Source organism: Rattus norvegicus, chromosome 20, assembly GCF_036323735.1.
Source record: "Rattus norvegicus strain BN/NHsdMcwi chromosome 20, GRCr8, whole genome shotgun sequence".
Lineage (NCBI taxonomy): Eukaryota > Metazoa > Chordata > Mammalia > Rodentia > Muridae > Rattus > Rattus norvegicus.
Window position 1 is genome coordinate 12,562,902 of NC_086038.1, and position 24,234 is coordinate 12,587,135.

Sequence of the window (24,234 nt, forward strand, 5' to 3'; positions counted from 1 at the left end):
GCAACAGGGCCACACCTGTCAAGAACCTGCAAACACACATGTTGATGTTTGGTTGTATCTGCTATTGCTTTGTCTGAGGAGTTAGGATTAACCTCCCCATCAAGAATGTTCATAGAGCTTGAAATGTCCTTTTGGCTGCTTTATCCATTCCAGAATCTCGTGCTCACTGCCTGCCCTCCAAGGGCAATGTTTTGTGATAGCTTTCCAGTGGCCCACGTGGGCCCAGTCTGCCATGTTGTCTGACTCTTTTGTCTCACGTCTCGGGTCTCATCCTATGTCTGAGAAAGTGTTGGCCTGTGAGTCACAAGCACAGAGGAAAGGACATGATAGCTGTCTGAAGACCTCAACTGTTTCAGTGGGACAAGATTTAACAAAATGGCTTCTTACTGCTGCTTTTCCACCCCATGGTCCATGGCTCACGAGCAGGGCCTCTTTACGTTCTCTCCTCCGTCTCTTGCAGGCCCTGCTTATGGTGCTGGTTCTTGGGTGGGTGTTTGTCCCCATCTACATCAAGGCAGGGGTGAGTATTCATAGACCTACAATTGAGCCTTCCAGAAGGAATCTGCGGGTGCTTTTCTTCACCAATGTCTTTGAAGTAAAACTCAATACTCAACCTTCTCATGGCCTTCTACTGCTAAAGATATGCAGGTGACAAAGCCCCCGTCCCCCCCCTGGAAGGACTCGGTGCGAGAGGTGGCCACAGAGGAGCAAGAAACCTGTAAGGCTCTGTGTAATGGCCGCTGTGCTTGTCTACCTGGTGCAGGAACCTGAGTCCAGGATCTCCCATGTGCTTTAAGGGAAGCCCATCAGAAGGAATCAAAAATGACTTGGCATTGAACTGAGGGCATCACCCTTGAAGGCAGGGAAAAAATCAGACCCGAGAGTGCTAAAGGAACCACACAGAGGCTAAACATCGGCAGAGACCTTGCATTACCTGGAGGTCAGCTGGAAGATAAAAGCATATGCAGGAAGTGTAGGAGACAGAGGTGGGTGTGCATGTGTGGGGGAGGGGAGGAGGTGTCAATCATAATAGACACGTCTCCTCTCACCCCTGGGAAGTGAGCAGCCCAGTCTTCTGGAAACTCAAACTTCGTGGCCAGCTTGTTATTTTAGGAAGCCCCAGTCAAATCAGCTGAGAGGACAACTCACCCAAGCCATGGGCCGACGGTAGACATTTTACGAAAGACATCATATTTCACAATTTTATAGGAAAGATAGATTCTCCTGGGATAAAGGTGACATGCTTGATACCAGGTCCAAAGAGTAGGGGGGTGAAGAGAGAAGCGTGGGAATAATTTGAAGACTTGAGGCCTCATGGTCAGGCAGTGGGCAACCCCCATTGGTGGGGCTAGAAATAACAGAAAGGGTGCATGTGATGGATTAAGACTTAGTTTAGAAATGGGTGTTCGGTGCCTATTAGAATGCATCTTAGTAAGTTTTGTGTATCTATCAAAAGGCCAGAAGGAGAGTCCTTTATAAAGAAAACAGGTTTACTCAGCTCACAGTCATAGAGGTTCATCAACATGGTACCCAAAATACTTTGGCCACTGCTGCATCAAAAATATGGTGACGAAATGGAGAAGGAAATGGTTACCTGGGGGAGAAGTCAAGCATGGGCCTCATCCTTGCTCTGTGACCACCCACCTCTAAAGATCTTAGTGACTCTTGTGAGAATAGCATCCCCCACCCGTGGTGGTAGAGCTCCTGTTACCTGTCTTCCCACTAAGTGCTGCCTCATACAGATTGCCCAGTCCCAATGGCATCATGTGAGGCACCAAAGCTGAACCTCCTGAAAACTTGAGGAGAAAAAAATCAAGTCATAGAATTCTGTCCCTGGTCTCCAAAGAGGGTGCCTTTCTCATAGTACAAAACATGCTCATTCTGTAACAAGAGTTCTAAAGGCTGAGGTCATTTTAGAAGCGACTCAAAAGTCCAAAATCTTATTGGAGACTCTGGAGAAACTCTGGTAAGATTGTTGTGATAACACCATGACCATAAACAACATGGGGAGGAGAGGGTTAATTTCACTCACCTCAGGCAGGGGCAGGAACCTGAAGACAGGAACCCAAGGGCAGAAACCTGAAGACAGGAACCCAAAGGCAGGAACCTGAAGGCAAGAACCGAAGCAGAGGCTGTGGAGGAGTGCTGCTTACTTGCTTGCTCACCACGATTTTCTTCAGCCTGCTTTCTGCTATTTTCCAGTGCCATGGTCCCAGCAGTGGCACTGCCCATCGTGGGGGTGACAGATCCACACTAATAATCAATTAAGAAAATGTATCAGGCCAATCTGATGGCTTGTTCCTCATGGCTTGCTCAGCTTGCTTTCTTATAGACCCAAGACTACCAGCCTAGGAATAGCACCACCCACCATGGGCCCTCCCACCCTTGATCACTAATTGATAAAATGCCTTACAGCTGGGTCTCATGGAGGCATTTCCTCAAGGGAGGCTCCTTTCTCTGTGTAACTCCAGCTTGTGTCAAGTTGACACACAAAACCAGCCAGTACACTATCCCTCTTCCCAAATGACTCTAACTTGTATCGAGTTAGCATAAAACTAGCCAGCACAACACATAATTGTGGTTGTTTAATTACAAGTAATGTTGCTCTTAGATGATACAGAATTATTAGTAAAAACAATACTAAGTTACATCTATATGTCAGTTGGAGTTGTAGTTGTACATGGACAATAAACCTATACTAGAGCTGAGCAGGGTAATATATACCTCTAATCCTAGAACTCAGGAATTACAAGCCAGAAGTTTGTGAGTTCAAGATCACCTAGACTACATTGTTAGATTGTCTTAAGGAAGGGAGGAAGACTGGCTCACTTGGTGGGCAAGAACAAAGATATAAAACTATTGGTCCAAGGTCACAACTTGTAGTAAATGTTAGGAAGGAGTCGTAAGATGGTCTGCTTCAAGCCTCCATGATCGTTTCAGCCTACGGACCTACACGTTTGGAACTACACGTTTCTCACCTGTCTATTCCAACTTAACTGTCCGTAGGCGTTTATTGTACCTAGAGGTAGCCTCTGAGGAAAATTCCTGTTCATGTCTGTCTCTGCAGGTGACGACCATGCCAGAGTACCTCAGGAAGCGCTTCGGTGGGAAGAGACTGCAAATCTACCTTTCTGTCCTCTCCCTCTTCATCATGGTGGCTATTCAGACTTCCGTGAGTTCAGTGCCTCCTGACAGTTTAGCTGTCAGAGGTTGCTTGATAGGAGGACAGAATTATAAAATAGGATGTGGTGTTTCAGCAGCCTGGAGCCGTGTAGATGCCTTAACCTTCTTTGGTTCTTTCCACCACGCATTAATGAGATAAAGGAGAATTTCAGAGACTATTAATCCTACTGGCCTTCAGCTATGAAGACTAGATATATGCAAAGAGAATATTTTTCTCTTTAAGTGACAGTTAGCTATTCAGGGATGTAGAGAACCTATTTCACTTTCTACTTCTTCTATTGTATAATATGAACTGGAAAATATAAATGGGTTTAAAAACAGAGACACCCTTATTTAGGTGCCCAGTAGAAATCAGTAGAGATGGGTTTAGTTTGGAACTGATTAAATGCCCCACGAAGACAAACTCGGCTAATAAGGAAAGCGAAGTGGGGGTGACTCATCATTCTTTGGGGATAAGCAAGGACTGACCAGAATCAGAACGGTCTCATTGGCTGATCTATTGAGATATCTGTGCCAGTGAAAGACGGCTCACTGTGGGATCTTTCTGCGTTATTTGTATATAAAGCATCGAAAGGTTTCCTCCCGTACCGCATAAGAGGCAAACGCTCCCATGAGACTTTTTTACATTCTCTTTAGCCATTGTGCAGCCATTTTGAGCTCTGTGTTCTCAATGGTAACCCTTTCATTCTCTCTCACGCTCATATTTTGATCTAGGTTAATAGTTTCCTTTTCACTTGAACCAGAAGGGAATATATTTATTTTTCTTAATTGACCTTATCTGTGTCCTAAAACTTCCTCTTTAAAATAGAAACCACAATTAAGTGTTGAGATAATGTAAAGGGTTCTTTTAAGTTGTGTCTTTGGAGATAATTGAAAAGGAAGAAGAAAAAAATTGAAGATTCAGCACCCGGCATAGAATATATGGAAAGAGTAGTTTGGTCCATGTGCATTTGTGTCTAAAGATAAATTATCAGCTTTATGGCCCGTTGGGTGTCATAGTTTTTATGAGAGAAAGGCTGGCTTTAACCTTTGCCTTTTGGCTGAGCAGAATCATTGTTACAAGCAAACCAGTTGCCAGGTTTGGGTGACATAAACGTTTGCTTGCTGATGAATGACATTGTAAGTTATCCTTGGGAAGACGGCACTGAAATAGCTTACAGAGAAAGACAATCTGAAGAGAAAGAGGGAAGCTGGTGGGACCAGGGATGTCAAGGAGCCATGTGCTTCTCTGTTATAGAATAAAAGTACCCAGTTCCCCTCCAAGTCTGACAGCTAGAGCTTAGTCTCCAAAGAGCATTGTCTCAAGAATAGCAACTTCAGAGGTCCTCTCAGGATGAGCATCCCAAAATGAAGGATCCTTGGTGACGGAAGGAGATGGGGGTGTGCGTGAGCTAACTGGAGCTACAAAGAAGCCAAGAACCTATGTGTTGGACTGTGAAGGATCTGTGGTCCCCCACAATGACAGAACACCAGCTTGCCTGCAAGAGTGTGTCTTAAGTGATATCAGCGACGATCATTTAGACATAGGTATTTGTGTCCTTGTCCTTTTTGCACCTCTGTTGCTGTAATGAAGACCATGATTGTTTTAGTTAGGGTTTTACTGATGTGAACAGACGCCATGACCAAGGCAACTCTCATAAGGACAACATTTAATCGGGGCTGGCTTACAGGTTCAGAGGTTCAGTTTATTATCATCAAGGCGGGAGCACGGCAGCATCCAGGCAGGCATGGTGCAGGAGGAGCTGAGAGTTCTACATCTTGTTCCAAAGGCAAACAGGAGAAGACTGGCTCCCATGTGGTTAGGAGAAGGACCTCAAAGCCCACCCCCACAGTGACACACTTCCTCCAACAAAGCCAAACTCCTAACAGTGCCACTCCCTGGGCCAGGCATATTCAATCCACCACAATGACCAAAAGCTGCTTGGAGAGGAAAGGCTTTGCTTTATCTGACAGTTTACAGGACGTCATGAAGAGAAGCCTGGGCAGGAACTCCAGAGGTCAGAACCGAAGCAGACGTTGTGGAAGAATGCTGCTCCCTTGCTCGATTGTGCTTTTGGTTTGTTTTGGTATTGGTTCTGGATTTCTGAGACAGGGTTTCTCTGGTTGTCCTGGTACTCGCTCTGTAGGCCAGGCTGGCTTCAAACTCAGAGATTCAACAACCTTTGCTTCGAAAGTGCTGGAACTGAAGGCATGTGTCATCACCACCTGGTTCAGTTTAATTCCTTATACCACCCAGGTTGGCCTGCCCAGGAGTGGCGCTGTCCACGAGTGGGCTGGACCCTCCCACATTAACCATTTGTTTGCAGGGAGGCATGTCTGGGAAGGAAAGCTTATTGGCTAAGCCTCTAGGTACCTCTTTAGCATGGAGATATCTGTCTTGAGCCTATGTGAGCCACAGGTCACATCTCTTTTCCTATCGTCTTGGTCTGAGATGTTAGGGATGCCTCATCTATGAGTGGAAGGGACTTAGGTACATTGCCCTTAGGTGACTGATGGCCACACGTCTATGGGGGGCTGGGGCCAGTGACAGAAGCCTCGTGTCTGGGAGCAGGTGAAGCTTCTACCGTCCCTTCAGGGTCTCCTGGGCTTCAAAGCCTTTAGCTTAACCGAGGACCAGGCTACTTCTAATGGTCCACTGCCCCGCAACCATTGATCAAAAGATTTCTCTCCACGGACTTTCTGATGTCAACTGGTGGAGATGATCTCTCAGTGAAGCTTCCTTCTTCCCAGATTACGCAGAACAACAGAATCCAGCCAGCACAGTACTTTGACACTGTGATAACAGATTCGCACTGGGTGATAGTTACTCTGTATAGAAGGGATGACATTATTTTGTGAGATTTTTTTCCCCTTTCTTGGATTGAAAAAGAAAGTCACTTGTTTTCAACCCCCAATAATGTACATAGAGCTAGTTGTAGCTTGTGCCTTAATTCCTCAACGTTTTAGTTTGTATTTACTAACAACTGCTTGTAGCCCCAATAACCAATAGTTGCTCCCAAAGAATCATGTGGAGCAAGAAAGTTTTTTTTTTCGTCTCTGGAGTTAATCTTCCTCCCAGGGAGCATTTTCTGATTGTTTTATGATACCATCTGCGCCTTGCATCTTGTACCTAAAATTGTTCAAATATGAATTTTTATGCTGGGCATATTTAATAACAGGAAAATAGTTATTTGTACATAAATCGGCTATGTGTTATTTCAGGATCATAGATGCAATGCTTTAATTGTACTACACCACAGGAAAAAACGATAAACTAGTAACATGATTCTCCTGTTTTAAACCTCTTAATTGTTATGCAAATACTACACTGGGTGTCATTTCCATGCCATATAAAACCACAATGGTAAAATGGGGGTCCTTGATGTGTATTGTCAGCATCTGAAGATATACCATTTCGATGTATTGAAAAGGTTTCACTTCCACTTCTCTAACAGCTTTGATGTGCACAATGAAGAACAGTTCACTATGCAATCCCGCCATAACGCAGACCACTACGACCTAGCGTTTTCGTGCCTGGTCCGCATCTCTCTATTGTTTCCACCCATCTATACCTTCTAGCCTTTGTTAACCGCTATTTTAATCTCCTCTCCTAGGAGATCAACTAATTAAATACCCACATGTGGGTAAGAACACTTTCTGCTTGTTTTCTGTGCACGCTACAATACCGTGTCGGTTACCTTATGTGCTTCAAGATTTTTTTTTTTTTTTTTGTGGCTGGTTATATACAATACATTATCTATATGGGCCACATTCTCTTTTCCTATTTCCCTAGATGTGGACATCTAGGTTTGTCCTGTGTGATTATTGTTGTGCATAAGGCAAAAGTAAATAGGGCGCAGATTTCTCTTCAGGTCACTAATTTAGATTTATGCGTATATAAAATTATAGGCTTGCTATTCTGTGGTGGAGTACTAGATTCAATGACCAGGTTTCCGCATAGTTTTCGTACATACCCCACCCACGTCGGGTGACTCTCTCCCGCTAAGCTCTCCTCTTACCTCCCAGACCCTCTTTTCCCAATGCTTAACCATTTGCCTTTCTAAATTCTTCCCTCTTCTTGCTCAGATGCCCGTCTTAAAGAAATCTCTTTATCCACAGTCACGAAGCCTCTGTTTAGTCTCCCAGCCTTTACCCAGATAGGCATCTTTAACAGTCACATTGACCAATCAGCATCTGAGATCGGATATGTGGTATTTGTCTTCCGTGGGCAGGGTTTACCTGCTTCAAATAATGTTTTCTAGTTCCGTCCATGCTCCTGGAAATTTCACGGTTCTCTTTGCTTTAGTTTCATTTTTCAGTCGTCTGTGGATACGCGTGTAGGCTCACCCACATCCTACGGTTGTGAACTGAGCAAATACCTGTGGAGTCCTGGAAAGATACGCCCGGTTGTCGTGTAGTGTGGTCATACAGGAGGTCTGTTCTCCGTTCTGTGAGAAGCCTCCATAGTGGTTGTCCTGGATTACACTCCAGCAACAGGAAATAAAGATTCCTCCTCCCATGGCCTTCCCACGCATCTGCCCATCTGCCGCCTTCTGTGTTTGGCTGATGAAAATCCCTCTGAGGTGGGATTTCAGACTAGCTCTAATTTGCACTTCTCTGATGATAGAGACCTCGAACGCCTCAAAAATACTCACTAGCGCTTTGTGTGTCTTCTTTTGAGATCGCTCTGTTGTATTATTGGCCCAGTTATTGATTGGAATTTCTTTTTTTGTTGGTATTTAATTCTTTCCGTTCTTATGTGGTGTGAAGCCCTTGTCTGAAGAAGGCCTGCTAATGGTTCCCTCCCGTTCCTCGAGCTGTCTCTTCTGTGGATAGTTTCTCGCAGTACAGACGCTTTTTAATTTTATGTAACCCCGTTTGTCAATTCTTGTATTGTTTCCTCTGTGACTGGCATTCAAATTTGCAGCCTATGTTTACATCCTGAAATGATGTATTTCTTAATTCTTTGAAAACTTCAGACACACAATGTCCTTCTAACTCCTCCCAGATGCATTTTGGGTTTTAAATCAAGGTCTTTGATCCAATTTGAGTTGACGTTTGTGTAGTATGAGGGACACAGGTTCATTTTCATTCCTCTGAAGATGTATTTCCAATTTGGCCAGTACCATTTGTTAAAGACTATTTCTTTGTTGTTTTTGTTTTTGGGGGACAGGTATTTTTGATACCCTTGTTAAAATCAGGTGTCTATACCATTTGTTAAAGACCATTTTTTTTGTCGTTTTTTTGTTTTCGGGGGTCAGGTATTTTTGATACCCTTGTTAAAATTAGGTGTCTATAGTTTCGTGGGTTTGTCTCCAGTCTAATATTAGAGTTCCTGGTGTGCGTGCTGTCTTTATTACTGTGCCTTTTGTAATATAGTTGTAGTTCAAGTAATATGATGTCTCTCTCTAGCTGTGTTCTTTATGCTTAAAACTGCTTTGGCTACTCAAAGATGTGTGTGTGTGTGCGAGTGTGTGTATGTGGGGGGGGAAAGGGGGAGGAGAGAGGGAGAAGGAGAGGGAGAGGGAGAGGGAGAAGGAGAGGGAGAGGGAGAGGGAGAGGGAGAGGGAGAGGGAGAGGGAGAGGGAGAGGGAGAGGGAGAGGGAGAGGGAGAGGGAGAGGGAGAGGGAGAGGGAGAGGGCACCTGTACATGCTTCTACACAAGCCCAGGGACTGTGTTCTAGTTCTGTGAGAAACGTCATTGTATTTTGATTGGTATCTCACTATAGATTCTATAGATTGCTCTTGAGAGTGTAGCCATTTCCAGCACAGTAATTCTACCTGTGGAGGAGCCCGGAAGGTCTTTTTATTACCAATGTTTCCCTTCACTCATTTCATTCAATGTCTTAAAGTTTCCACTGTAGAAAGAAGCCTTTCACCTCCTTGGTAAGGTCTAGTCCCAGGCCTTTTTTGAAGCTATGATAAATGAGGTCTTTCCCAGTCTCTGTTCCCTGTTGGTGACTCTAAAGCTACTGGATTTTCTATGTTGGCTTTGTATCTTGCTATTTGCTGAAAGTATTGATCACATCCAGTTTTTTTTTTCTTTATTTTTACACTCCAGATTTTATTCCCTTCCCAGTCCACCCCCTACCCCCCACATACCCCACACACACCCATCTCCACAAGGATGATCCTACACCACCAGACCTCTAAACTTCCTGGGGCCTCCATTCTCTTGAGGGTTAGGTGCATCTTCTCTGACTGAACCCAGACCCGGGAGTCCTCTGCTGTCTATGTGTTGGAGGCCTCATCTCAGCTGGTGTATGCTGCCTGGTGAGTGGTCCAGTGTCTGAGAGATCTCGGGGGTCCAGGTTAATTGAGTGCGATTGCAAACTGGTACAACCACTCTGGAAATCAATTTGGAGGTTGCTCAGAAAATTGGAAATAGACTTACCTAAAGACCCAGAAATACCACTCTTGGGAATACACCCCAAAGATGCTTCACCATGCCACAGTGGCCCACTATGTCCATAGCAGCCTTATTTGTGATCGCCAGAAGTTGGAAACAACCCAGATGTCCCTCAACCGAGGAATGGATACAGAAAATGGTTCATTTACACAATGGAGTACCACTCAGCTATTAGGAACAAGGACATCCTGAGTTTTGCAGGCAAATGGATGGAACTCGAAAATGTCCTCCTGAGTGAGGTAACTCAGACCCAAAAGGACATGCATGGTATGGTATGTTCTCACTAATAAGTGGATATTAGCTTTAAAAAAATCTTTTTTTAAGGTGAATCTTTTCACTAACAGACCACATCCTCTGCAGATAAAAAGCAATGATTTTCTCCTGTGTCATCTTCGTCCCTTTCAGCTGTTCAAGCCAATTGATCTATGCTGTAATCTAGCTCTGCGGTTCCTTTTCTGGTTTTGATTTCAAGGATCTTCAGATGTACCGAAGTCCCCCATGATTGTTGAGTTTGGGCGTCTGTGGTCCTTCATGCCTTAGAGGCTCGTCTATGACACGGAGCGCAGCAAGGGTCGGGATATAAATATTTACAGTGGCTATGTGCCTTGATGAATTGTTCCTTTACCAATATGGAGTTGCTTTTCTTTATCTCTTCTGATTGCGTTAGGAGTTTAAATCCACGTTATCGGAGAGGACCATTGCTATGCCAACATGTTTATGACTTCCCGATGCCTTATAGATTGCTTCCTAACCTTTGACACTCAGTCCCTAGACGTCTGTTTCTCGGAGTCAGCACATAACTGGGCCCGTGTTTCGTTGCTTATCTAAATCCGGTCCGTTAGTGCGTGTCCTTAAATTGGGGGGGTTAAGGCCACTGTGCCCACTATTGTGAATGAGGAGGGTCTGCTGTTGTTTGTGGTTTTGTTTTGGTTGTTCTGGTTGATGGTTAATTTAAGTTAGTCATATCCTTTTTTATTTTTCTCGTGGTAGTGCTGGGTGTTTGCTGGTTGGCTATGTGCCTATGACTGGCTCCTTCTCCATTCTCCTCTGTGGACCAATAGCTTTCAGGCCCCATACAGTCTTGTATGTAAATTTTTCTCCTTCCTAGGTACACAGCATTTGTTGGAGAATTTTCTATACTGCTGATTTTCTGGGACTTGCCTTAACTTGTGTATGTCTCAAGATAATTTTGAGGGGTTGGGGATTTAGCTCAGTGGTAGAGAGCTTGCCTAGCAAGCGCAAGGCCCTGGGTTCGGTCCCCAGCTCCGAGAAAAAAAAAAGAAAAAGAAAAAAGATAATTTTGATCTCTTCCTCTATTTTTTATTGTTGATTTCTTCACTTACTTACTTATTTTTATCTTATTTTATCCGGAAGCCATTAAGTATTGGCGATCTTCCCGCTTCTGTCCTCCTCAAAGCTGAAGTCATAGGGTTATTATTTATAACTTTTAAAACATTCACAGGGAGTCTTTTGAAATGGCACCCAGTTTCCTACGATTCACTGCAGCCCACTTTAGATTTTTTTTTAATTATTTTATTTATTTACATCCCAAATGTTGCCCGATTCCCCCTTGTAGAGTTCTTCTCCTGCCTCCCCTCTCCCACGTGCCTCTGGGTGGATGCACCCCCCCCAACCCCGCACCCTCCACCCCTCCCTGGGGCATCAAGTTTCTACAGGATTAGGAGCATCCTCTCCCACTGAGTCCTCTGCAATGTATCTGCAGGGATTTTAAGCCCTCTTGCTGTTCCAGCCATAAGTGCCTTCCTGACTCCTCAGGCAAATCTGCACTGTCATCATGATGTGTCCCGTTCACTGGGCCTGGGTTCGCTGGTTGGCACACACCTCTGCCTTGTGTTTCACCACTCCAGGGCTGGACCCAGACTGACTTGGTGCCATCACTGTGTGCTCCACGCCCTTGTGCCCCCGTGTCTTGGCAGGCTCACCTAGCGTTAGTGTTATCAGAGACCTACAGGCCGCTTTCTGAAAGGGCTGCCTAGCCTCATTTGGAAACTGTGTGCAAGCCTTCCGCTTTCTCTGCGTCTTCAACCTGCACATGTTACTTTTAGTGTGACTGAGCGTGGCTGGGGTTTGCATTTTCCCGCTGATTACCAATGCTCAACTTTTTCTTAATATAAAATTGTTGTGGGGATGGAGGGATGGTTCGGTGGTATAAGCCCTTGCTGTTTGGGGCTCACAGGGAGACTTACAAGGATATGTAACTCGAGCTGCAGTGGACCTTGGATCCTTTTTCTGGCTTCCACTGATAGCAGGGAGGCAGGATGTATGCTTGCTTTCAGACAAAGCATGCATGCACGTACCACAAATATAAGTAAACTTTGAAGATTTGTATGCGTTATTAATATTTCTCCTCGTGAGAATGATTTCTTGAGATCGTTTATTCATTTGTAATCAGCTCCCGTGCGCGTTCTACTGTTGACTTATTTTAGTGTCTAGCTTGTAAATATTGTCGCTATTTGTCAGGTCTTCCCTTGGTTGAGTTTTTCCCTTTTGGTGGGGAGGGAAGGGGTGTGAAAGGCTTTCATGAGAGTTAGCTTTGACTGGCATGCAGTGTCAGGTTTCCCGTGGCGTTTCCCCAATACTTCGCTTGGGTTGAATGCACCCCTACCCATATTTCTGTCCCCCATTCATACTTCTCCATTCCCAGGATTCCCCTTTCCGACTTCATGTTGCATGTTTCTATTACCCTCTCTACATGACCTCTTTAAAGCCATTTTCGATGTTTATGGGCCCCTCTCTGCTTTTATAACCTGTCTTTGCACTCATGGCTACACACACGTACACACACACACATAAACACACACACTCACACATACATACACATATACATACACATATACATACACATACACACATATAATACACACACATACACATAAACACACACATACATATACATACACAAATATATATACACATACATATACATACACACACATAAACACACACATACACATAGACACACACACACATATACACATTCATACACACACATATACATACACACATGCACATACACATATACATACACACATATACATACACACACATACATACACACAAATATATATTTTTAAGTATATATACATATACATACATGCACATATACATACACACATACATACACATACAAATATATATATCTTAAGTATTATACATATACAGACATATTTGTGTTATTTTTATTTTTATTTAGTTTTACTATATATATTTATAATATCATACTACTTATGTAATACTTATTTTATTTCCATTTATATATAAATCAGAAGCTGGGATCCTCCTATGACAGATGGCATGTGATGTTTATCTTCCTGAGCCTGGGTTACCTCACTTAGTAGATTTTTCCAGTCATATCTTGCAAACTTCATGATCTTATTTTTCTTTACGGCTGAATAAAATTTCACCAAGTCTATCAACCACATTTCCCGTATACATTCATCGGTGGAAAGATAGTTTTTTTGTTCCCAACTATTGTGAATTGAACACAGCCACTGAGTCAATGGACACAGTTGGTCAAGTATCTGGAGGGGGACGTCAACTCCTTTGGGCAGATGTCAAGGAGTGGTATGGCTGGGACAGGTGGGAAGTTTGTTTTGAGGTTTTTGAGAATTCTCCTCACTTATTTCTGCAGTGGCTGCCCCGCAGTGTGCAATCCCCACCCATGGGGAGCGAGACTTCCGTTCCCCTCCCCCACCCTCTCCAGCATTTGCTGACCTCAGTCGTTCTGACTGGAGTAAGAGGAAATCTCCAGGCTGTTTGATTTGTGTTTCCATAATCACTAAGGGTGTTGAAAACTCTTCTAGATACTTCTGGGTCGTTTTTATTTCTTTTTTGGAGAACTCTCCGTTCAGATCCATGGCCCATTTTTTAACGGGGTCGTTTGTTTTATTGACTCTTGGGGGTTTTCTGTTTTTTGTTTTTGTTTGTTTGTTTTGTTTTGTTCTGTTCTGTTTAAGTTCTTCATCGCCTCTGCACATTCATGTTCTGTGAGACTCTATCAGATTCATCCTCTACACATACATAGCTGTAAAAGTATGTCTCCAGTTCTGTGCCCTTCCTTTTCCTTAGGTTGACGGCTTCCTTGGTGGTAAAGAAGCCCCATCGGTCTAAGATTGGCCTTAATTCCGTGGCAAATGGGGTTCTATTCAAAAGGTCCTTTCCAGGGCCTGGATCCTACGGTGTAGTGCTTATGTTTCCTCTGGCCGGTTCAGTATTTCAGGTTTCACACTGAAGTCTTTTATCCATTGTAGGCTTAAGTTTTTTCAAAACCTACCCTTGCTGCAGTAAATCTCCAAACCCAATAAGCCTGGGCACAGAACACAGAACTCAATTATAATACTTACAAGCTACGCGCCTAGATCGGGCAGATAAACCACGGCTCTACTCTACTCCCCAACTATGAGATCCCTTTTAACTTTCGGTTCCTCCAGGCCACATGTTTCTGCTCCATCTTCCTTCCACCTCTTTTTCCTGTCTTCCTCTCTCTCCCTCTCCAAAACTTTCAACCCCGCCTTTTTCCTCTATGGCCCAATCACAGGCTCTAGCCTTTATTTGACCAATTAAGGTGAGGGACGGGTTCACATGAAGTCACCTGACTGCCTGACTGACCCACTCCTCATTGGAAGCAGCCTGTAGGCTTATTGTGGGGTCCCAAGACACCACTCGGGGTGGGGAAGCGCAGTTTGAGAGCGGGACCCAGCTGGAGCTGACTCAGGGGTCCCTGGGCCTGCAAGGAGGCGGGGACCCTCAGGTCCGCAGGCTCTTGGGCATCCAGGAGCCACTGGGATGCCACTGAGGAGCTGAGAATGAAGTGGGGGGCCCCTCGGGGCTGGATCTACTCTGGTGCCGAGGGGGAAAAGGGGGGACTCCGGCTGGTCCCACAGGGATAGTCCTTGGCTTGATGGTGGCAGGCTGCAGGCTTAGTTTGGTGGTAGCCACAGGTGGGAGCACAGAGAGGCCTTCTACAGTCAATTAGATGGTGGCTCTGTAGGTGAAGGCCTTCTCTGTGGCTCCCCACGGCGAACCTGATGAAAAGAGACAGTCCAAGGTTTTAAGACATTTATTATCATGGTGGGAAGTGAATGAGTAAAGCCATACCCCACTTCTCAGGGTAGGCCTGAGATTAAATACCTTTTGCAGGGAGAGTGTCTGGGAAGGAAAGTTCATAGGCTACACCTCTGGGCCTTTAGGTACCTCATTATAATGGAGATCTGTCTGGAGCCTATGTGACCTGTGGTCACATCCTCTACCAGTGGAGGAGCTTGGGCTTACATGACTGATGGCCACGAATCTATGGAAGGCTGCAGCTACTGACCAACCTTGTTTCCTAGGAGCCAGGTGAAACTCCTACCATCCCTTTCAGGGTCACTGCTGGTTTCAGTTTCAAGCCTTTGCTTAATCCGGAACCAGTGTGCCTTTCACGGTCCCAACAGCGGCTCCTCTAGAGAAAGTGGAATTAGCATCAAAATGCAAAGAGCACTAGAGCAATCCTCAGCATACTTTTAATAAGGATTCTCGAATGCTTTGACACCCCCTACCAGCTCACTGTCCAAAGTTAGGAGAGGAACATGGTAAATAGGACAAGAGGATGGGAACCTGTTTAGAAATAGTTCTTTGGGGGCGATTCCAATCTCCATTGTCAGGATACCAGCCATCCAGTTCAGTAGTGACACCAAACATGAATCAGCACGATCCAGCAGAAACAGCCAGGCCTCCGCCAAATCGGCACAAGTCAGCGGGGAGCAACAAGGTCCAGCAGGAATACCAGGGGAAGTTCTCTGCCATTCCTCTCTCAACAAAGTGGAGATGCACAAAGAAGTGAGATCAACGAATCGAATTGTTGCATAACAAGCAAGGCAAGCGTGCAGTAACTGTCTGTTGAGTCCTACTCACACACTCTCCAAACGTCATGGGTCTGCTCACTGGTCTTGCTTCAGCAAAACAGCACAGGAGTCTGCATCACATGACCCAACCAGAGACTTCCATTTCAGTCCGTTTGGAGATGATTTTTGCTCAGGGTGACATAGATGGGTCTAATTTCGCTCTACAGCATGTGGGCATACGGTTGTCTTCACACCATTTACTGAAGACGATGTCTTTTCTCTGGTGTGTGTGTTTTGATAGCTTTGTCAAGCATCAGATGGGTGGAGTTATGTGTGCTCGTGTACGGATAGATCTTCTGTTTTGTTCCATGGGTCAATGAGACTTTTCTGTACCAGTCTCATACTCTCTTTTTACTGCTATCACTCAGTAATACAGATTAAAAATTCGTTCTACGAATCCCTCCCCTTTTGGTTTGGCATTGCTTTGGCCAGCTGAGCTCATGGTTCCATTTGCAATTTAGGAGTTTTAAAGTATTTTCTGTGAAGAATGCTAAGACAATCTTGACTGGGATTGCCCTGGCACTATAAAGTGCTTTTGATAGGACAGCTCATTTCCACAGTATTAATTCTACAAATCCCTAAATATAGATGGTCTTTCCGCTTCCTAGCATCTTCCTCAATTTCTCTTCCCAGAGAGTTGACATTTTCGGCACAGAGAAAACCCTTCTTGGTTAGGATCATTCTTAAATACTTTACATTTTTAGAGGGATTGTCAACGGGAGTCCATCCATGAGCTTTTTCTCAGCATGTTTGTTTCCAGTGTATCGTAAAGCTATTGATTGTTAGAAAGCTGGTTTTATATCCATGCTACGAGTTTTCCGGGAATCTCTCACATACAAGATCTTATCATCCGAAAATAGGGGTAATTTGATTATTCTTGTTTACGTCCCTTTGGTTTCCTCCTCTTGTCTGATTGCTCTAGACAACGCTTCGAGTAATACTTTGGGATGAAGTGAGAACAGTGAACAGCCCGTTCTCATTCTTGATTTTAGTGGGGTTTTTAATAGGATAATGTTGGCTGTGGGTTTCTTCTTTCTTTTTTTTTTTTAATTAATTTATTTATTTTATGTATGAGTACACTGTCGCTCTCTTCAGACGCACCAGAAGAGGGCATCGGATCCCATTACAGATGGTTGTGAGCCATCATGTGGTTGCTGGGAATTGAACTCAGGACCTCTGGAAGAGCAGTCCGTGCTCTTAACCGCTGAGCCACCTCTCTTTCTTGCACGTAGCCTTTATTGTGTGGAGGTTTATCCCCTCTATGCCATCCCTGGTGCTTCAGTCATGTAGGCGTGCTTTTGTCAAAGGCTTTTTCTGCATCGATTCAGATGCTGATGTGATTTCTGCCCTCGGCCATTTGTATGGTTTGTGACACTTACATATGTTTGAACACACCCTGCTCCTCTGGGATAAAACCAGCTTGATCATGGTGGATAATATGTGTCTATATTGAGCTTGCAAGTATTTTATTGATTTTTTTTTTAATCTCTGTTCATGCGGTATATTGGCCTGCGATTTGCTGTGTTTGCCTATTTTTTTATATTAAAGTAATTCCATCTTCATAGAAGTGTTCTTTTTGCTACTTTTTTTCTTTTTACACAATTTAAGAAATATTATTGGTGGGGTTGGGGATTTAGCTCAGCGGTAGAGCGCTTGCCTAGGAAGCGCAAGGCCCTGGGTTCGGTCCCCAGCTCCAAAAAAAAAAAAAAAAAAAAAAAAAAAAAGAAATATTATTGGATGTAGATCTCCATTGAATGTCTGGTATAATTCATGCCTCGCCTGGTTTTAGTAGGAAAGAATTTGTGAATTATTTCAAGGGTTCTAGGAAAAGAGTAACATCAGAAGCCATGCTGACACAGTCTCATCCACATGACTGCCCAAACTTGAGTTGAAAAAAAAAGAGGACGCCAGTGGTCTTGCCACACTGGACATGGAAAAGCTCACCAGCCTTCAACCCTATGCAAAGAACTGTAGGTAACTAAGGGAAGCTGGGAGCAAAAGAGGTCGTCTACCCCAGGGAAGAGCACACCAGTTCTTTGTCCTTTACTGAGTGGTTAACACTGAAAATATACATACAGGTAACATATGAACTAAATAGATTATATTTAGGAATATATGTGCATGTGCATATACATATGTTCATGGAATAACAACGAGTTGGGGAAAGGTCTTACATTTGATAGAGAGTGGAGAGGGGTATATGAGAGAATTTAGAGGGAGGAAGTTGAACATAGTAATATGTCTACTAAAGCCTTTCTGTCTGGCTTTAAGTGAACCGGATAGCAAAGCCATTGTGTCTGGCTTTAATGGAAATGTTTCAGCAAAGCCTTTGTTATGTTTAGATCAGTCAGTAGAGGCCGAGAAATTGTTTGGAGACTGTTTGAACCTTGAACAAATGTTGTCTCTCTAGAGAATTTGCACTTGGTGTTACGTGAGAGCTTGCAGCTGCACCTTGCAGCCTCGGTCCTAAGACACTCCTGCCAAACCTGGAGTTCTTAACTTTTGATTGTGGCTAGCTCTGGTCAAAAGGGACTGAGATTTGTGTGTGGGTCGTCTGCTCTCTCTGGCAGCGAGGGCAAGATAACCTTGGTGACTGGAACCTTTTCTAGCCCCAGTTAACCTTGTATAATGTTTGAATAAAGTAACCGGAGTGAGCCAGCTGGGTGTCAGTCTTTTCCAAGAAGGCTGAACCCTTCTGCCCCTTTGGAAAATGAAGGCTTAGCATCTTGGTGAACTTCTCTCTCTCTCTCTCTCTCTCTCTCTCTCTCTCTCTCTCTCTCTCTCTCTCTCTCCCCACCCCCACCCCCAAGGCACCTACAATAGACACCAGTATAAATAAGAGAATTATATTATACTCTCAAAATGAATAAATAAATAGATATGTAAAGAAGATAAAATACATTCTTTTTTTAATGATTTATTTATTTTATGTATGTCAGATCCCATTTCAGATGGTTGTGAGCCACCACGTGGTTACTGGGAATTGAACTCAAGACCTCTGGAAGAGCAGTCATTGCTCTTAACCGCTGAGCCATCTCTCCAGCCCCCAATAAAATACATTCTTAAAAGTTAAAACATGGGGCTGGGGATTTAGCTCAGTGGTAGAGCGCTTATCTAGGAAGCACAAGGCCCTGGGTTCGGTCCCCAGCTCCGAAAAAAAGAACCAAAAAAAAAAAAAAAAGTTAAAACATGAGGCTGGAGAGATGGCTCAATAGTTAAGAGCACCGACTGCTCTTCCCAAGGTCCTGAGTTCAATTCCCAGCAACTACGTAGTGGCTCACAACCGTCTGTAATGTGTGTGTCAGACACACTAGCTACAGTGTACTCATATAAATAAAACAAACAAATAAATCTTTGAAAAAAAAAACAAGTTAAAACATTTCTTTTTTTTTTTTTTTTTTGGTTCTTTTTTTCGGAGCTGGGGACCGAACCCAGGGCCTTGCGCTTCCTAGGCAAGCGCTCTACCACTGAGCTAAATCCCCAACCCCAAGTTAAAACATTTCTAAGAGTGATGTTTAAATTATTTTTAAAGAGTCATCCCTTTCTTTCTAAAGCAGTATGTAATTATATAAAAAGAAAACAATTAGAATCCTAAAATTTTCATTGATAGAATACTAATGCCAATAAGATACTCTTTGAAATACCCTTCTTGGGCTGGAGAGATGGCTCAGCGGTTAAGAGCACCCGACTGCTCTTCCAGAGGTCATGAGTTCAATTCCCAGCAACCACATGGTGGCTCACAACCATCTGTAAAGAGATCTGATGCCCTCTTCTGGTGTATCTGAAGACAGCTACAGTGTACTTATATATAATAAATAAATAAATCTTAAAAAAAAAAAAGAAATACCCTTCTCAAGAGAATTACTATAGGTGATTATTGAGCCCCTCTAAGCTTTATGGTACAGAAAAAGGTTACAGGACATGTTGCGTGTAATTTTAAAAAAACACGCTTCCGACCGCTAGCCCAACTCCTGGCTTGACCGTTCCTCCCAGCTAGCTTTGACAAGCCGCCAGCTACCACCCCGGCTTCTCTCTTTCTCTGCCCACTTTTGCTCCTCAGAAGAAAAACATTCAGGCGGCTCTATTACCTTTGAACTTGCCAGATAACACGATTGCTGGGCGCAGAATCTCCTGCCCTAACCTTATCAGCCAGCCTCTATCGGCCATCTGCCGGTGGCAGAGGCCAAGAGGTCTAGCTACCCCAAGATCGTATTGGTTCCGTGCTTCTCATCCCAAAGCCTGGCTGAGAAGGCCCCTTCTCTTTCCTCCTGCGCCTTTTTCCTCCTGGGACTCGGGAGTCCCTCCTTTACCCTTTGCCCATCAATGGACTCCCACCTTCTTGATTGACTAAATCAATAACCAATCAGGGAACGAGACCTTACTATTAGCACCTCCCCCTACAAGGACAAGCCACTTCCTTTCTGTAGCCATTGAACAATGAACTACCTGTGGTGAGCGTATAGAAAAGAGAGTGAAAATTGCTCAATGACTTGCAGGGGATGTTGTGGTGGGGCCATTTAACCAGAGACTTGGAAGAGGGGCAGGAGTCTATCAAGAGAGCTAGGAAAGGAGGTGGATGTTGGAGCAGGAAAATGAGGCCTAAAATATGTGTTTCTTTCCCATCCCGACTGTTGCTTTCGTAGTCAACCATATTTTCCGGAGCCATATTTATTCAGTTGGCCTTGGGATTGAACCTGTACCTGGCCGTCTTCATCCTCTTGGCTATCACTGCTTTTTACACGGTGGCCGGTAAGTCTGCCTCTGGTTTTACTCACCCATGTGTTCTATTTGTCCTCCCCCATCTGTGATTAGTGACTGGGTGTTAGCCTTCTGAGGGCCAGAGGAAGGGTGCCATCGCGTTGCCACTGTGAGACTAAAGCGCAGGACAAGAGCAGCAGTTTCAAGAAACGCGACAGAATGCTCGCCGTTAAATGTAAGAAGAGTGATCAAGACAACAATATGGAAAGTGTGTGGCAGCCATTCAAACTAGCTCCTCACGAAGCTTAGATGTTGGTCTAGTGTCTCGTGCATAAGAAACTAAACTCCTCTCCATAAGTTTTAAATCAGCTAGTATGGTTTATACTCACTGACTTGGAGGAGAAAAGAAAGCGAGAAGAAGTTAATCCGAAGTGACTATTGCACGTTGAACACCATTTCAGATTCATGAGGGACGGGGCCCTGACCTCTGATTTCCCAGCTCACCCTTGTTTCCGCGTCGCACTCCCCAGAAGGAAACACCTTCGGGTGGAAGATCCAGTGAGGTTAGAATTTAGAGAGGATATTTTTTCTCATACAACACTGTTACAAAACACAAGTCAGTGATTATTTCTGGACTCCAACTAATAGAACAATGATGTGTCCCGAACAAGCAAGGTGCAAGGTTTACTGAGACAAGAATGAATATATGGGGGTAATTGAGTAGATTATTATGGTGAGCTGTCATAGCATAAAAACTTCATTTTTCCCTTATTTAATATTCAAAATCTCATCAACATGGAACTCCACCAATGATTCTTTGTATCTCATTAAGACAAGAGAAAGCAGATGAACTAAATACACTAATAAACACAGGGAAAACTGACCTCAAGACAAGCTGTGGCTCACACGGGACCCATGATGCATTCATTGTCTGCTGACTCCTTTCTATGTTTAGGATAGAGGAGAGCCCAGAGGTGAAGAGGGAAATCAGTATGCACGGATAAAATGTCCTGCTCCGTTATTTTCTCTCCACAGGGGGCTTGGCCTCAGTGATCTACACAGACTCTGTGCAGACTTTCATCATGCTGGTTGGCTCCTTAATTCTCATGGGGTTCGGTAAGTGAGGACTGTGGGGTGCACCTTGGGCTGAGGAATTATGGGAAATGTTCTCGTCTGTTTGTTCTGTTATGTTGCCTCCTGGTTTAACTGCATCCTACCTCCATTTCATATAGTTCCCTTAATGGGAAAGGTATCTTTCAGTCATCTGGCTGGGGTTCTTTGGCTGTACTGGATAGAGACTGTGGGTAGACAGGGAAAATCGCTTCAGTTCTGGCAGCACCAAGCCCATTCATCTATTGGTAGTCACCGTCTGACAAACTTTTCCTGGGCAGATAGGAACTAACATCTAGACTACTTTTCCCGAATGCAGATGCTCCCTTCTTCTAGATTCAATCTCCTTGTAAAGCATTCCCTTGAGTTTTCTAGTTGGGCTATTGAGCTTTAGATTTCAGCCTCAGTTCTCTTCAAATTTTTGTTTATTATATTTTGAAATCTTATATTCTCTTCCTCCTCCTCCTCCTCCTCCTCTTCTCTCTTCTTCTCTCTTCTTCTCTCTTCTCTCTTCTTCTTCTTCCTCTTCTTCTCTCTTCTTCTCTCTTCTTCTTCTTCTCTCTTCTTCCTCTTCTTCTTCTTCTTCTCTCTTCTTCTTCTTCCTCTTCTTCTTCTTCTCTCTTCTTCTCTCTTCTTCTTCTCTCTTCTTCTTCCTCTTCTTCTTCCTCTTCTTCTTCTTCTCTCTTCTTCTCTCTTCTTCTTCTTCTCTCTTCTTCTTCTTCTCTCTTCTTCTTCCTCTTCTTCTTCTTCCTCTTCTTCTTCTTCTTCTCTCTTCTTCTTCTTCTCTCTTCTTCTTCTTCTCTCTTCTTCTCTCTTCTTCTTCTCTCTTCTTCTCTCTTCTTCTTCTTCCTCTTCTTCTCTCTTCTTCTTCTTCTCTCTTCTTCTCTCTTCTTCTTCTTCTCTCTTCTTCTTCTTCTCTCTTCTTCTTCTCTCTTCTTCTTCTTCTCTCTTCTTCTCCTCTCTTCTTCTCTCCTCTTCTCTCTTCTTCTCTCTTCTTCTTCTCTTTTCTTCTTCTTTGTCTTCTTCTCCTCTTCCTCTTCCTTCCCCTCCCTCTCCCCCTCTTCCTCCTCCTCCTCCAGTCTTATGTTGTATTTTCTTATGCATCAGTACAAGCCTTTCTTCTCTTTAAATTTATTAAGATGTTCCTTTGTGTCTTTGTTAATTGTCCTGGAATTCTTGATGAGTTTATTATCACTATTTTCAATTTCGTATCTTGGGCATAGTCTAGGCAATTGTGTTGAAAAAACAATGGCTGGAGCAGTGAGGCAATGGGGAGGGATTAAAAGAATTCAAATAGGAAAAAGAAATCAAACTACGCCTGGTTGCAAATGGTGTACTTACTATACATAAGAAATCCTAAAGATCTACAAGAAATAATCAACAGTGTGGCAGGATACAGAATAAAATTTTAAACCTCTATAGACTTTCTTTTTAAAAAAATTTATTTACATATTTTATGTACGTGAGCACACTGTAGCTGTCTTCAGACACACCAGAAGAGGGCACCAGATCCCATTACAGATGGTTGTGAGCCACCATGTGGTTGCTGGGAATTGAACTCAGGACCTCTGGGAGAGCAGTCAGTGCTCTTAAACGCTGAGCCTATCTATATCCTTTCAAAGTACCAACAACAAACATGCAGAGAATGTGATCACGCACACACTCCCATTCACAATAGCCTCAAAGAAAACAATATATCTCAAAGGAAAACTAAGCACGGAAATGAAATCCAATAAAAACTTTAAACCTCCGAAGAAAGAGATAAAGGCACTAGAAAATGGAAAGACATCCCACGCTCATGGGTTGGTAGAATTAACTTGTGAAGATGACCATTTTACCAAAAGCTATTTTTTTAAAGATTTATTTATTTATTATATATAAGTACACTATAGCTGTCTTCAGATACACCAGAAGAGGGCATCAGATCTCTTTACAGATGGTTGTGAGCCACCATGTGGTTGCTGGAAATTGAACTCAGGACCTCTGGGAGAGCAGGCTCTTAACCACTGAGCCATCTCTCCAGCCCTACCAAAAGCTATTTACAGACTTAATACAATCCCAATCGAAATCCTCATCTTAATACAATCCCAACTGAAATCCTCATCTAGTCCTTTACAAAAATAGAAGAAATCCCCCCAACATTAATGAGGAAATGCAAAAGGCAACACATAGCTAAAACAATCCTGAGCAAAAAGAGAAATGCTGACAGGATTGCCATTCCAGAAGTCAAGATACATTACAGGGCCGTAATAATAGAACCAATGTGGTGTCAGAACAAAAACAGACATGTAGATTAATGAAACATGTTGACTTTTCCTAGCTTGTGCTAGGACAGCCCGTTAAGTCCTACTCATAGCATCCAAATGCTTTTAGAGTCCCCAAATCTTTTACATTCCTCCAAAAACAAACAAACAAACAACAACAACAAAACACCATGATCGGGCCTGTCACAGAAACTTCCCTTGCTACAACTAAACACGTGGTAGGCAGCTTTTAGAATGAAGGCTTTATTTGGGGCTTGCAGTTTAAGAGGCATAGGAATTCAAGACCATCTCGGTAGAAAATAACATGGCAGCCAAGTAGGCGTGGTGCTAAAGCAGAATCTTTGAGCTCACAAAGCAGGAAGACAAGAAGACACTGAGAATGGTTCGACTCAAATCCCACCTACTTTGTTATACACCTCTTCCAAGTCCTTATCTCCTGTGTAGTTAGGGTTTCTATCGCTGCAATAGAATGTCATGACCAAAAGGCAAGTTGGGAGGAATGTAAAATCAACTTTTATCCACCCGATGTACTTGTTGTCTTGAAGGATTACTGCTGAGTAAACTCACCCTTCCTAGCTCTTTCTGAACTCTGGCTGGCTAGTTCAACTCAGCTGGTCTGGCTCAAACTCCTCTCCAAGCTGACTTGTGTAACATATAGAAAAGTGATAGAGAAACAGGTGACATCGGT

The 24,234-nt window shown here is 43.6% G+C and overlaps 1 protein-coding gene across 1 annotated transcript in view; it reads left to right on the forward strand.

Annotated features, from left to right (window-relative positions):
• Slc5a4b (solute carrier family 5 (neutral amino acid transporters, system A), member 4b) overlaps nt 1–24,234 on the forward strand; it is a 49,595-nt gene that overhangs the window by 3,909 nt on the left and 21,452 nt on the right. Inside the window, exons 4-7 of the mRNA XM_008772932.4 lie at nt 461–520; nt 3,068–3,172; nt 20,118–20,223; nt 21,208–21,288. Coding sequence (XP_008771154.1) covers nt 461–520; nt 3,068–3,172; nt 20,118–20,223; nt 21,208–21,288 — 352 coding nt within the window. The remainder of the gene's footprint in view (nt 1–460; nt 521–3,067; nt 3,173–20,117; nt 20,224–21,207; nt 21,289–24,234) is intronic.